Genomic DNA, 13,852 nt, shown 5'->3' with positions numbered 1-13,852 from the left:
CGCATATTCTCAGGTGTTAAGGATTTTTTGAGGCTGGTTGCGGCCCACGCTTGGCCTTCGTTGTGGGCATTTGTTCCTCAGCGATTGAGTTCTTTCTGCAGGATGGGTTGCAGAAGGGCCTGGCCTTGCATTCGGAGGTGGTGCATTTCTTGCAGAGTTCTTTGCTCATCCGCTGCTGCGACCGTCTTCTCCCTGAAACCTTGTTCGTATTCTCAGAGTATAGCTTGGGGTTCCTTGTCTACCAAGCATTGCTTCAGACTCCTTTTGTTCCTTTGCAGAATGCTTCGCTTAGCAACTTCCAAGCAGTGTTCTTGGTCGCCAATTCTTCGGCACACAGTGTCTGAATTTTTAGTGCACCCATTCCGAGCTGTTTTTTTCTGCAATTTGCTGAGTCTGGAGTGACCTTGATTTCTGTTCCTTCTTTCTTTTCCGGCTGTGGCTTGGCTTTTCTTTTTCAGCCTCTGTCTTCCCTTCTTTCGAGAGGGAGATTTTCACACGGAGTACACAGCGCTTCGTCTTCTGGATGTTCAGAGGGCTGTCCGGTATTTGCAGATGTTGCATGTTTTTCAGCATTCAGATCTTCTCTTTGTCTTTTTCGCTGGTTCTTGCTGTGGGATGGCAGCCTCTAGTCTGATCTGATTTTTTTCTCGTTGGATTCAGATAATTTGTGGATTTTTTTGGAAAGTTGCATCCGGCCGGTGGCATTCTAGGCTCGTTTCACGAGTTTGCTCTCTACTTCTTGAGCGAAACGGGTGTGCTTTCACTGTTCAGATACTTCCTTTGCAGCGATGATTCTGTCTCAGGGAGCGGCGACTTCCCACCCTACTTAGGGATTGCTTTTGGTGCATCCCACCAGTTCTTGGATTCATCTGCTGCATAAGCTAAGGAAGGTAAAATTATTCCTTACCTGATGATAATTTTCTTTCCTTTAGTGGTAGCAGATGAATCCAGGATCCCGCTCTTTGTCAGCTGCTCTCATTTTGCCTATCTGTTCTTGTTCTGGTCTTTAGTTTCCAAAAAAAAAAAGAAGAGGAGGAAAGAGAACAGAAACCACTGAAGAGGACTCCATCGCAGTTGTGGTTTCTCTTAAGTCAGACTGACAAGTTTCTGTTTTGTATGGTTGGTGAGGAAGGCTTCCTGGTTTCTTGTCTGATTCTGAGGTGAAGGAGGAGCTGGCTGTCTGGTATCACTGCCTTCAGCTTTGTAATCTCTATCTCCACTTGCTGGTACATGGACACAACCCACCAGTTCTTGGATTCATCTGCTGCTACTAAAGGAAAGAAAATTATCAGCAGGTAAGGCATAATTTTACTGTCCTCAGTAAAGCTAGATGGTAGGTTGTTAATCAGTCTCGGCCAAAAGGCCAGTAATGTACCGCCCTCAGCTCATAGCTCAGATCCTACACGTGGATCTTAACCGGTGGGCCTGGATGGCTCAGTATTACCTATTAGGAGAATATTCATTTACCCAGAAAAGATAAAAGATAATTCTCATTATTTAAGTAACTAATACAATTTAGGATGATAGTTTATTCACAAACCTATCCTGGGGGAACCCCTGCCAATCAGGTTTTCAGATATTCACAATGAATATTTCTTTCAGTCTAGTTACTACTAACAGTAGCTTCCTGCCAAAGTAACTACACAATTCCTTTTCTACACAACTTTATTTATTTTCAAAAAAAATTATTTTCAAATCCTTTATATATTAAATACAGTGGGGTTTCTTCCATGGTGCTTTAGGCAAGGGGAAACTGTATTTAACATATAAAGAATTTGAAAATGTTTTTGAAAATAAAGTTGTGGAAAAGGAATTAGTACTTTGGCAGGAAGCCAATGAATATTCATGAGATGGATTTGCATATGTTGCCTCCTTGGTATGCAAATCTCTGTCATGCATATTCATTGTGGATATCCTGAAAACCTGACTGGCAGGGGTTCCCCAAGACAGGTTTGGGAATCGCTGGTTTTACTTCTGGATTTGAAATTAGTTTTCTTGCTTCGTTACTAAACTTTGTTTTAATGTTTCTGCACCTCCAAAGTTTAGAGTCGATTGCAGTAGTTAGTGGTGAGTGAGCAGAAAAGGAAACTAATCCAAATCTACAATGTCTTGTTAGTCTTCACTCTTGTATGTCTTTCACATTCTGCTGTCTAAAAAATACAGTTTAAAATGCAAGTAAGTGTTTTTTACATGCTGTACACTTTCAACGTGAAGTAATAATAATGAAAATATTCAAAAGCTAATTAAGCATAAGAAACCAAAAGCTTATGATGGCATAAGTCTTCAAACCTAAATTTATCTCCAAAGATTTACCACAACATGGTTCACTGTAAGTGAAATAAAGCTCATCTATGCCCAGTCACGTTCGTTGAGCTGATTGGTCACCCAGGAGTATTCCAGTCAAGCTATTTCTGTTGTATGAAGCACATTTGAAGCCAAGGTTTAAACATGTGAAACACGATGCTGCCAAAAGGACTCTGGGATAAAGCTTTTCAAAGGTACAGACTGGGGAAAGCTGTAAGAAAATTTCAGTGTGTTGAGTCAAGTGCCATTACTGTAGTGCGGAAGCAGTTCGGAACCAAAACACTACTTAGGTCAGGTGATCTCTCCAAAATCAGTAGCCGTGGATTAAGAAAACTGCAGAGAGAAGTCACTGTGAGGCGTGAGATTACTTTTAAAGAACCAAGGAGGTCTCGAGACTGGAAAAAAATTCCAAGATTATTCCATGAACAGCGCCTGAATGGGAATAGCTGCTAAAAAGAGCTGTATAATATGCTGCATAGCGTTTGCAAAAGAAACACTTAAGGGACACTGCATGCATGTGATAATAGGTTTTGTTGTCTGATGAGATAAGTAGAACTTGTCGGTCTCGATGCTAAGTGATGTGTGGCATGGTGGTGTTGCATCATTGTGTTGTGGGGATGCTTTGCATTGTGGAAACTTGTGTAGATCAAGGGAAAGATGGAAGGTGAAGAAATAGAGACGGGGAAAATGTGTTCCAATCTAACATAGACCTGAGACTGGGGAGAAGATTCATCTTTTAGCAGGACAGTCCTCTAAGCAACAAAACAAAAGCAACAGTGGAGTGGCAGAGCAAGAAAAAACTGAATGTCCTCAAGGGGCCCAGTCAAAGTCCAGACCTGAATCCTATGGCAGAATCTATTGCAGGACTAGAAGACTGCAATCTATGGATGATCCCCCCCCACCCCCCCCCCCCCCATAACTTGAAACAACCTGAGCTATTCCACCAAGGTAAATGGATATAAAGTGCACCATCCTGTTCTGCAAAATTGGTCGACACTTCTCTTTAATGAATCATCGCTGTTATTAGTGCTAAACAAGTTTCCACGAAATATTGAGTCAAGGGATATGAAGACTTATGCAATCAAGACTTTTCGGTTTCTTATTTACTTTTGAACTATTTCTAAATGCTTTCATATTGTAAGAGTAGAGTACGTTGTGTAGATCAGTGAAACACTACTGTGTTAATGCATTTTGGGTTTTTTTTTTTTTTTTTTTGACAGCAGATGGTGAAAACAGTGCTTTCAAATAATCTCGTAGTGCAAGGGTTCTTAATCTTTTTTGGTTCCCGCATCGCTTTAACTGATCAATGAAAAACCCTCACACCCCTTTCCTAAACCAGGTGTCCATTAGTGACAAATGACAGCTACATGTGTCACTGCTAAAGTGTCACTAAAATGACAGCAGTACACAGTTGTACTACCAGTAACTCTCCTAATGACTGGCTTTGCTCGGTTTAGATATTTTCAATAAATCGCCTCAGATTTCAAGACCCTTCTCCGCACCCCCTTTTTTGCCCTCTTCTTGCACCACTGGTTAAGAACCCCTCTTCTAGGGTTTCTTTTACTAAGCTGTGGTAAGTACTAGCGCATGCTTACGCAGCTTATGTTTCAATGATTTTTATTGGTGGTAACACGTAACAAGAAGTTATACAAGTGATCCAGTGACAGTACCTCGAGTTCTTCTATAACTTGCACAACACCATCTGAATTTTGCATTTCACAAAATGAACTTCCCCTAACCCAATCCCGCCCAACCCTCCCCTTCCCCTGCTCAGGAAGATAATTTGTACTCCGTATCCATTCACACATTAATACTTTCACAAAGTATTAAGAATAAGACTTCCCCCTCTCTGGGTCAAGCTGTCCGATAAACACCCCCAGATTTTAATAAAACGTGTTCATCTACATGAGCCCCTTACGCAGCTTAAAAGGGCATCCTGCAGGACACGCTGCGGCGTCCTGCAGTAAGTTCTGAATGTGCATGTGCTAAAAAATGTTTCTTATTTTTTGTCTGAGAGGGCGTGTCAGGGGGGTGGCAGACAGTGTGACAGTGCAAATTAGTTAGCGCTAATTAGCATGGGATTAGTGCATGAGCCCTTACTGTCTACAAAATAGGTGGCGGTAAGGGCCCACGCACTAATTTTTGGTAATGGTTGTGTACTAATGGCAACATTAGTGCTTCCCCGTTACATTGGAAAATGGAAAATCAGCCGTTTTTCCAGCTGCGGCAGAAACGGCCTTATTGCCACTTTCTACCTCAGCTTTGTAAAAGGACTGCTAGCGTAAAGAAAACGGAGAGATTATTTAGTCTAGAACTGAATACTGGAGGAATTAATCCTAAGAGTTAAAAGGATGTATGCCAAAAGCAGTAATTGTTATTTCCATTTTTAAGCTCCCAGGAAATGGCAGTCATAGATTTTTAGAACAGCTGCTAAATCAAATCTTCAGCATAGCTATAAAATATAATTAAGCCAGAGAGCCGGTGTCTAGAGTATCCATCTAATATGTGCAGGGACCTCCCAGCTTCAATCCTACCTAGGTCAGCTCCCTAGGTGGGTACAGTGAGTACTAATTATAATTGGCTAATAAAAATGAACTCAAGTAGCAGAATTATCTGTTTGGCTTTCTCAGTTGCTGTGTGTTTAATTTTTGTTGGTATTTATTTTTATTTTTTAAATTTTTATTACTTGGGTTTTTTTTCTTCCTAGCCCTGATATTTAATGATTCTTGCTGCAGTTTATAGAGCTGAAATTGTATGCTGTGCTGCTTAGAGGTTTCGGATCAATGATGCAGCTATTCAGCATCCACAGAATACCTGGAGAATGTTCCTTACTGCATCACCCCTTGTGTACCGACGTGAAATCTACATTGTGATAATGATCATAGATACATACCATACTTTCCATTTTACCTGGTTGATTTTAGCAAATTAGGGCTGATATTCAAAAGGATTTAACCGGGCAGGAGAGGCTGTAGTTAAGTCATGCTGACTGGGGCAAATCAGGATATTTAGCAGCATTTAACCACATGCTGCCCACTGTACATCCGAGCAGACGGCCTTGGCACTATCTGGAAAGTTCTTGGACGGTCTAGTGGCGAACTCTGGGTGGAACTAGCACTTATTTGTTTAACAGATAACTAAGCAGATGAAGTTAAGACTGAACAGTGTGAGCAGATCTCCACCACTCTCTGCTCGGATATCAGTGCTGGAGGAGCCAAAAGTCACTGAAAGGGTCTGTTTAATACTTTTGCCTGTCACCTAGCATTTTTTCGAAAGCTGAAAAAAAATGTACGTATTCCGTTACTTGTGGTCTCTTTTCTAAAGTGAACCTTGAGAAGCTTTGGTCCCTTGAGGTCTCTTAGCTGATGCAAATTTCAGTTGTGTAGAATATGCGAATCCCTGCTTTTAATGACCAAAGCAAGAATATAAGTATCCTGTGTGGTAGTACTTTTATCTAACCAACGTTCTGTTAAGATATGATGAACTCTTAAAAGGATCAGTGGAAGCCTCTAATGATGATACAGTGGAACCCCGCAATATCGCAGTCCCACTTATAACTTGACCATGTCTAACTACACAGGGGTGGGGCGATGAGGAAGATGACAATGTGACTCCTGTTCCTCCACCGAAAGTTTCAAAGGCTATAAGAATATCTTAAGGCAAGTTTGAGATGGCTAGAAACCCAGGATGTGGACAGCATCAAAATTTTACAGCTACAAAACATTCTTGATTTTGTAAGAAGCCAACAGCTTGCATTAAGCAAACAGACCATGCTAGATAAGTTCCTGTACTAGTACAGTATCCAGCTCATTTTCGAAAGAGAAGGGCGCCCATTTTTCGACACAAATTGGGAGATGGGCGCCCTTCTCACAAGGAAGCCCAAATCGGCATAATCGAAAGCCGATTTTTTTGACACCCTCGACGTCTTTCCGTCGCAGGGACGACTAAAGTTCATGGGGGGGTGTCGGCAGGGTAGCGAAGGCGGGACTGGGGCGTGATTAGTTGATGGGCGTCCTCGGCCGATAATGAAAAAAAAGAAGGGCGTACCTGATGAGCACTTGGCCGACTTGATTCCCTCAGTGGTCACTAACCCCCTCCCACCATAAAAAAACAGGTTAAAAATACTTTTTTGCCAGCCTCAAATGCCATACTCAGGTCCATCGCAGCACTATACAGCTCCCTGGAGCAGTTGTAGTGGGTGCAGTGTACTTTACGCAGGCGGACCTGGGGGGGTTGGGGTTGGGGGGCTCAGCACACAAGGTAAGGGAGCTATGCACCTGGGAGCAATTTCTGAAGTCCACTGCAGTGCCCCCTAGGGTGCCCGGTTGGTGTCCTGGCATGTGAAGGGGACCAGTGCACTGCAAATGCTGACTCCTCCCACGACCAAATGCCTTGGATTTGGCCGTTTTTGAGATGTGCGTCTTAGGATTCCATTATCGGCGAAAACCAAGGCCGGCCATCTCTAAGGTCGACCCAAATGTTGAGATTTGGGCATTCCCGACCGTATTATCGAAACGAAAGATAGCGACGCCCATCTTGTTTGTATAATACGGTCGGGGATGCCCCTTTACGGGGCCGTCCTTAGAGATGGGCGTTCAGTTATGCCCCTCCACGTACCATTAACGTTGTACTATATATTATATATATATGCAGTAGTTGCGCCATAATGCTAACAATTGTGTGAATGCTGTCTTGGTGTGTTGCAAATAAATCTTTCGCAGCAGATCAATTGTCTTCATGTTCCATTGACCCTAATGTAACGTGACCTGCATTTTAACGCAATAATATTTTATGGCTCCCAATCATCACGTCATAACGGGGTTCCACTGTACCTTGTCAGGCGGCTATTGTACTCGTGCCCGACATCACACCTTATGCTGTGATAGTGGCCTGGAAAGCTGTTCTCTGTCATGCCTGTGTACTTCTGTACGTAATCCCCCATCAAAGGAGAAAGAATTGATGTCAGCTCGAAATGAGTAAAAGAACAATGATATCATTAAGCTGCAATTACTTCCCAACAAATTGCAGCCGCTGGAGCTGTCATCCACGCCACGACAACGAAAGTTTGCAGAGCACTGACCTTTGCTTTGGTTACCTGGGCAAACAAAGTTCACAAATAATGAAAGAGAGAAGTTAGCCAGCTGCTTCTTTATTACAGGAGAATACCTGGAGATTGCTGTAGTGTTGAATCAGACTGGCAAAGGAGCCAAAAGTGTTTAAACGTGAGTGACGACTTGGAAGATCCTGTACAGAAACTGACTTGCTCCTCTTGTTTTGTCTCGCAGCTTTTTAAATGAGCATGGAAGATTATGATTTCCTTTTCAAGATTGTTTTAATTGGGAACGCTGGCGTAGGGAAGACCTGCCTGGTTCGACGGTTCACTCAGGTAAGCAGGGTCATCTTTTGCACAAGTGTTTTAAAGCTGTTTAGTTGATTGGGTAGGGTTGGGTTAATCTGGAAAGTCTGGCCAGGAACTTTGTAAATATGTTGTAACATTTTGGGGACAATTCCATAAACTCATGTTATAAAGTGTTATGTGCATAAATGTTTAGAATACTAGCATGAACCATGTATGTGCACGCTTAGGCAGCATGCTGGCATATACTGGTCGGCATGTAATTGCTATCTTACAAATACCTTGGTGCAATACACTTGGGTGTGGGCTACTACTGATGCATGTAACTTACATAATACTGTAAGTTTACATGGATGTCTGCCACACTTCAGCACTAATGCTTATCAATGCTCATGCCTAAAGGCTAAATATGTATAAACAAGGTTTGTAGACTTAATTTTGGGTTCGGATTTTGGCCAAAAAATGCTAATGTATTTTTGGTTGAAACTGAAACTAGCCCCCTCCCGGACTCGGACCCAGACACGCCCCCTTCTGAGCCTGCGTCACCCTCCCCCCCCCTTCCAGAGGCAGCCCTCTCCTGGGCTTATCTTTTCATTGACGGGTAGTGAGCGTAGGAGCGACCCCACTCATTTCTGCGCACAGCTGGCTTCAGGTGAAAATGGCTTCCGGGACTTCCCACGGCAGCCATCTTGAGATTGGAACCGGCATGGACGAGAGCGAGTGACGATCGTCCTTGCCCGTGCCGGTTCCAATCTCAGTCTGGTTGCTAGGACTGTCCACGGCAGTCTCGGAAGCCATTTTCCACTGGAGCCAGCAGTTAACAGAAAAGAGTGGGGAACGCTCCTGCACCCACTATCCACCAACGAAAAGGTAGGCCCAGGAGGGGGCTGCTGCTGGGGGGAGGGCTCAGGAGGGGCAGTTTCATTTTTGGCTTCGGTCACAGATTTGGTTTCAATCGGGCTATAACCTGGTTACACTAGTATTCTGTAAAGGAAATTAGGCACCTACTTTCCTTTTCAGAATAGTTTTCTACCACGTGCGCTCCGGCCGCCTAATTATAAGTGCCCAGTTATAGAATTGCTCCCTCCCTCTTCTCCAGTGGTTGTCAGGAATATTCATCACACTCTAGTTAATTCTTCAGTCGTTTTGATACCGTACATAAGGTGTCTTTTAAAGCAAGAGGTAAGTACAGTTAGATCTTGGAGGAAAAACCTGTTCCAGTCTCCATACACCTGGGACTGGAGAGAAAATTCACCTTTAAGCAGGATAATAGTATTAAAATTAAGAGCAGAGCAACAATGGAGTGGCTTCCACATTCTATAATGCAGGCATGTGTGGGCGTGGCTGTTGCCTGGGATAATACAAACTCAATTTTCTACATGGTGGAAACTGGCTAATCACAGGATATCATTTGACAAAGGTATGCAAACTGTTCTTATCATGAATTAACTATATTGCATTTCGTGTGGCTGCTGGAAGACCTTGGGTGTGTTATAAACTGTACAGCGCTGCGTAACCCTAGTAGCACTCTAGAAATGTTAAGTAGTAGCAGTAGTTATTGATTGTGTGAAGGATATGATGGATGGCCCTGATATCGTTCTCAGGTTATGGTTCTTTTATTTTTGGGACAATATATTTTCTGTCCTAACCATCTTCACATTTGAATACATTTTTCACATTCTGCTGTTTAAAAAAATACAATTCAGAATGCATTATTAAGGCAGGAATTTGGTTCACTGATCCGAGAACATATGTTAAATTTTTTTACATTCTTGTTTTCGTGTTCCTTGTCTCAGTATGTGGTGGAAGCTGTTTTAGAATAAGAGTCAGCCATTATTCGTGTGGGCGGATTTTGCCCCATTCTTACCGGCAGAATAGCTCAGGCTCTTTCAAGTTGGCTGTGGATTTACAGCCTTCAAGTCTTGCCACAGATTTTCCATTTCTGTTTCTTCTTGCCAGGCCCCACTCCATTGTTGCTTTTGCTTTGCGTTTGAGACCATTCTCCTACTGAAAGGTGAATCTTCTCCCCATTCCTAGGAGTATAGACGGAAACAGGTTTCCACCAGGATCTGCCTGTACTTTGCACCATTCATGTTCCTGTTGATCTTTGCAAACCTCCCGGTCCCGATTGCTGCAAACCCCGTACCCACAACATAATGTTGCCACCACCACGATTTATTGTCGGAATGATGGTAGCATAGCTGTGCTGTGTTTGTTTTATGCCACACGTATCAATTATCATTTCAGATAAAATGTTCCACTTTCCCTCATCAGACTACAAAACCATGTTCTGCTTATGTATCATGTCCCCTAAGTGCTTCTTTGCAAATACAATGAGGCATATTTTCAAAGCACTTTGGGAGGCTAAGTGCTTTGAAAATGAGCCTCTATGTGGCACATCATATGGCTTTTTATTTTTTTTAAATAGTGGCTTCCTTCCTGTCCTACACAAGTCATGTTTGTGGAGTAAACTTGGAAATTGTACATTGGTTATCATTTTCCCAGACTCAGCCAGAGACCATCATTTCTTGTAAAGCAGTGGCATAGCTATGGGGGCCTGGGCCTCCCCCCCCCCCCCCCCCAATTTGCTCTGGGCCCCCTGGTTGGCTGGTGGGGGTCCTCAACCCCTGTCAACTGAAGATTTCATCCGGCACATTAGCTATGGGTTAAAAACACTACTGAGGAAGCTAACTGTAAAGCCTAAGGTTACTTTACAACAGGGGCGTGGCCAGAACCAAAGGTAGGGCGGCACATTTTGGTTGCCGCCTCGCCACCCACCCTCCCTCCGCCCCTCACTGCCGCACATCTCGGCTGGTGGGGGGTCCCCAACCCCTGCCAGCTGAAGACTTCGTCTAGCGCTGGTCTCTGGTGCCACCGCATTGCCTGCCCTGCTCTCTCTCTTCCCCTCACGGGCACGCTCCTTTTAGTGAAGTTTCACTTCCCCTCATGTCGGGCTCGCTCCTTCATGTTTGACTTATTCTTGCTGTACACCGCCTTGTGTAAATCCTAATTAAATATATATATACAGTGGGGGAAATAAGTATTTGATCCCTTGCTGATTTTGTAAGTTTGCCCACTGACAAAGACATGAGCAGCCCATAATTGAAGGGTAGGTTATTGGTAACAGTGAGAGATAGCACATCACAAATTAAATCCGGAAAATCACATTGTGGAAAGTATATGAATTTATTTGCATTCTGCAGAGGGAAATAAGTATTTAATCCCTCTGGCAAACAAGACCTAATACTTGGTGGCAAAACCCTTGTTGGCAAGCACAGCGGTCAGACGTCTTCTGTAGTTGATGATGAGGTTTGCACACATGTCAGGAGGAATTTTGGTCCACTCCTCTTTGCAGATCATCTCTAAATCATTAAGAGTTCTGGGCTGTCGCTTGGCAACTCGCAGCTTCAGCTCCCTCCATAAGTTTTCAATGGGATTAAGGTCTGGTGACTGGCTAGGCCACTCCATGACCCTAATGTGCTTCTTCCTGAGCCACTCCTTTGTTGCCTTGGCTGTATGTTTTGGGTCATTGTCGTGCTGGAAGACCCAGCCACGACCCATTTTTAAGGCCCTGGCGGAGGGAAGGAGGTTGTCACTCAGAATTGTACGGTACATGGCCCCATCCATTCTCCCATTGATGCGGTGAAGTAGTCCTGTGCCCTTAGCAGAGAAACACCCCCAAAACATAACATTTCCACCTCCATGCTTGACAGTGGGGACGGTGTTCTTTGGGTCATAGGCAGCATTTCTCTTCCTCCAAACACGGCGAGTTGAGTTCATGCCAAAGAGCTCAATTTTTGTCTCATCTGACCACAGCACCTTCTCCCAATCACTCTCGGCATCATCCAGGTGTTCACTGGCAAACTTCAGACGGGCCGTCACATGTGCCTTCCGGAGCAGGGGGACCTTGCGGGCACTGCAGGATTGCAATCCGTTATGTCGTAATGTGTTACCAATGGTTTTCGTGGTGACAGTGGTCCCAGCTGCCTTGAGATCATTGACAAGTTCCCCCCTTGTAGTTGTAGGCTGATTTCTAACCTTCCTCATGATCAAGGATACCCCACGAGGTGAGATTTTGCGTGGAGCCCCAGATCTTTGTCGATTGACAGTCATTTTGTACTTCTTCCATTTTCTTACTATGGCACCAACAGTTGTCTCCTTCTCGCCCAGCGTCTTACTGATGGTTTTGTAGCCCATTCCAGCCTTGTGCAGGTGTATGATCTTGTCCCTGACATCCTTAGACAGCTCCTTGCTCTTGGCCATTTTGTAGAGGTTAGAGTCTGACTGATTCACTGAGTCTGTGGACAGGTGTCTTTCATACAGGTGACCATTGCCGACAGCTGTCTGTCATGCAGGTAACGAGTTGATTTGGAGCATCTACCTGGTCTGTAGGGGCCAGATCTCTTACTGGTTGGTGGGGGATCAAATACTTATTTCCCTCTGCAGAATACAAATAAATTCATATACTTTCCACAATGTGATTTTCCGGATTTAATTTGTGATGTGCTATCTCTCACTGTTACCAATAACCTACCCTTCAATTATGGGCTGCTCATGTCTTTGTCAGTGGGCAAACTTACAAAATCAGCAAGGGATCAAATACTTATTTCCCCCACTGTATATATATTCACTTCATATAACAAAAGTAGCTTGATTCTTCATCCAGAAGTATTCAAATCAGTTTGTTTATGGTCACAGGTGGGCTTGTAAAAACAGTTTTTGAACATGAATCTAATTAGGGAGAGTGAGAATGGGTGTGAAAGCTTATACAATGAAGACTTTTTGGTTTCTTAATTACTTTTTAATATCTAGGTGATTGTTCACGTTTGAAAGTGTAGTATGTTGCATAGATCAGATACTGGGTGGAGTGGAACAAGTGAATTGTTTATTCTGTCCAAGAATACAACAAGGACTAGGGGGCATGCAGTGAAGCAACTGAGAAGTAAATTTAACACAAATTGGAGAAAATATTTCTTCACTCAACATGTACTTAAACTCTAGAATTTGTTGCCAGAGAATATAGTTAAAAGCAGTTAGCTTAGCAGGGTTTTAAAAAAGGTTCTGATAATTTCCTGAAAGAAAAGTCCATAAGCCATTATTAAGATGGACTTGGGGAAATCCACTGCTTATTTCTAGGATAAAATATTTAAACACACATGAATACAAGTGTATTGCTTCTTCAGCTTATTGAGAGTGGAGTAGTCTCATATGTAACACACGATAGAGGTTATTTGATTTTTCACCCACTGACTGGGTGTATTATCTGTGTGTATTGTCTAATCATTGACTGAACCTCCACCACCCTTTGCTAATCTTATATATGAAGATATATTTCTATTTGTCAATATGCTATCATCTAATTTTATACAGCACTTAGCTTGAACAAGTTGGTGCTCTTAAAACCCCGACAGGTCCCCGTTTCGTGGCTACTTTTTCAAGGGGGAGTCACCAGTTCTAAAACCAAAAACAAGATGCAGCACAAAGTTACTTACAAAATAGTTCTAAAAGGCATATTAGTTGTATAATTACTTGTATTCTAAATAAAATTGCTGTTAGCTTACCAAGTAACAGTCTCAAGTGCAACTGCAGCATTACTCTGTCTCTCTCAAAAATGGCCACGGCGTCTTTTTGTTAATGCTCAGCCAAGCCAGCTGGTTGTGAAGCTAGCTTCAAAATAAAAGTCCTTAACACAGTCTTCTAACTAAATAAAAGCCCTGTCTAAGACTAGTATAGAAAACTGCCACTGTTGATATACATCTTGTATGTCTCGAGCAAGCACTCCTTGATTAACCATTTGTTTGTGGCAAAAAGTTTTAACATATCAAAAGATTTTTCTATATATTAGGAAATGGAGAAAATTGAAAAACATTGAAAAAAAATATGTTAAACTTGGTGCCTACTCATCACTCTAGGACTGATATGGAAATATTCCAATACCAGTGTACGTGTTTGTTATAAACCATACAACCAGAGACAAGAACTGAATAGCTCACTTCTTATATCAAAAGGGGAATATTATGTTAGAAAAAACAACTCCACTGTGTGTAAGTGTTCAAGCCCCTTGGTTCTATAGTATCCAGTGTAAAAATCCAAAAGGTTTCACGCTGTAAAATTTTTCTGTTTAAATCGCCTCCTCTAGTGGAGGGAATCACTTGTTCAATCACCATACATTTAAGATCTTCGATGGTATGA

The 13,852-nt window shown here is 42.8% G+C and overlaps 1 protein-coding gene across 3 annotated transcripts in view; it reads left to right on the top strand.

Moving 5' to 3' along the window:
* Nucleotides 1-13,852, top strand: part of RAB30 (RAB30, member RAS oncogene family) — a 150,221-nt gene that overhangs the window by 95,666 nt on the left and 40,703 nt on the right. For all 3 annotated transcript variants that reach the window (XM_030200095.1, XM_030200097.1, XM_030200094.1), the window contains exon 2: nt 7,590-7,690. In XM_030200095.1, coding sequence (XP_030055955.1) covers nt 7,598-7,690 — 93 coding nt within the window. In that variant the 5' untranslated portion in view covers nt 7,590-7,597. The remainder of the gene's footprint in view (nt 1-7,589; nt 7,691-13,852) is intronic.

Source organism: Microcaecilia unicolor, chromosome 4 (assembly GCF_901765095.1).
Source record: "Microcaecilia unicolor chromosome 4, aMicUni1.1, whole genome shotgun sequence".
Lineage (NCBI taxonomy): Eukaryota > Metazoa > Chordata > Amphibia > Gymnophiona > Siphonopidae > Microcaecilia > Microcaecilia unicolor.
This window is presented reverse-complemented; position numbering and strand designations above follow the sequence as displayed.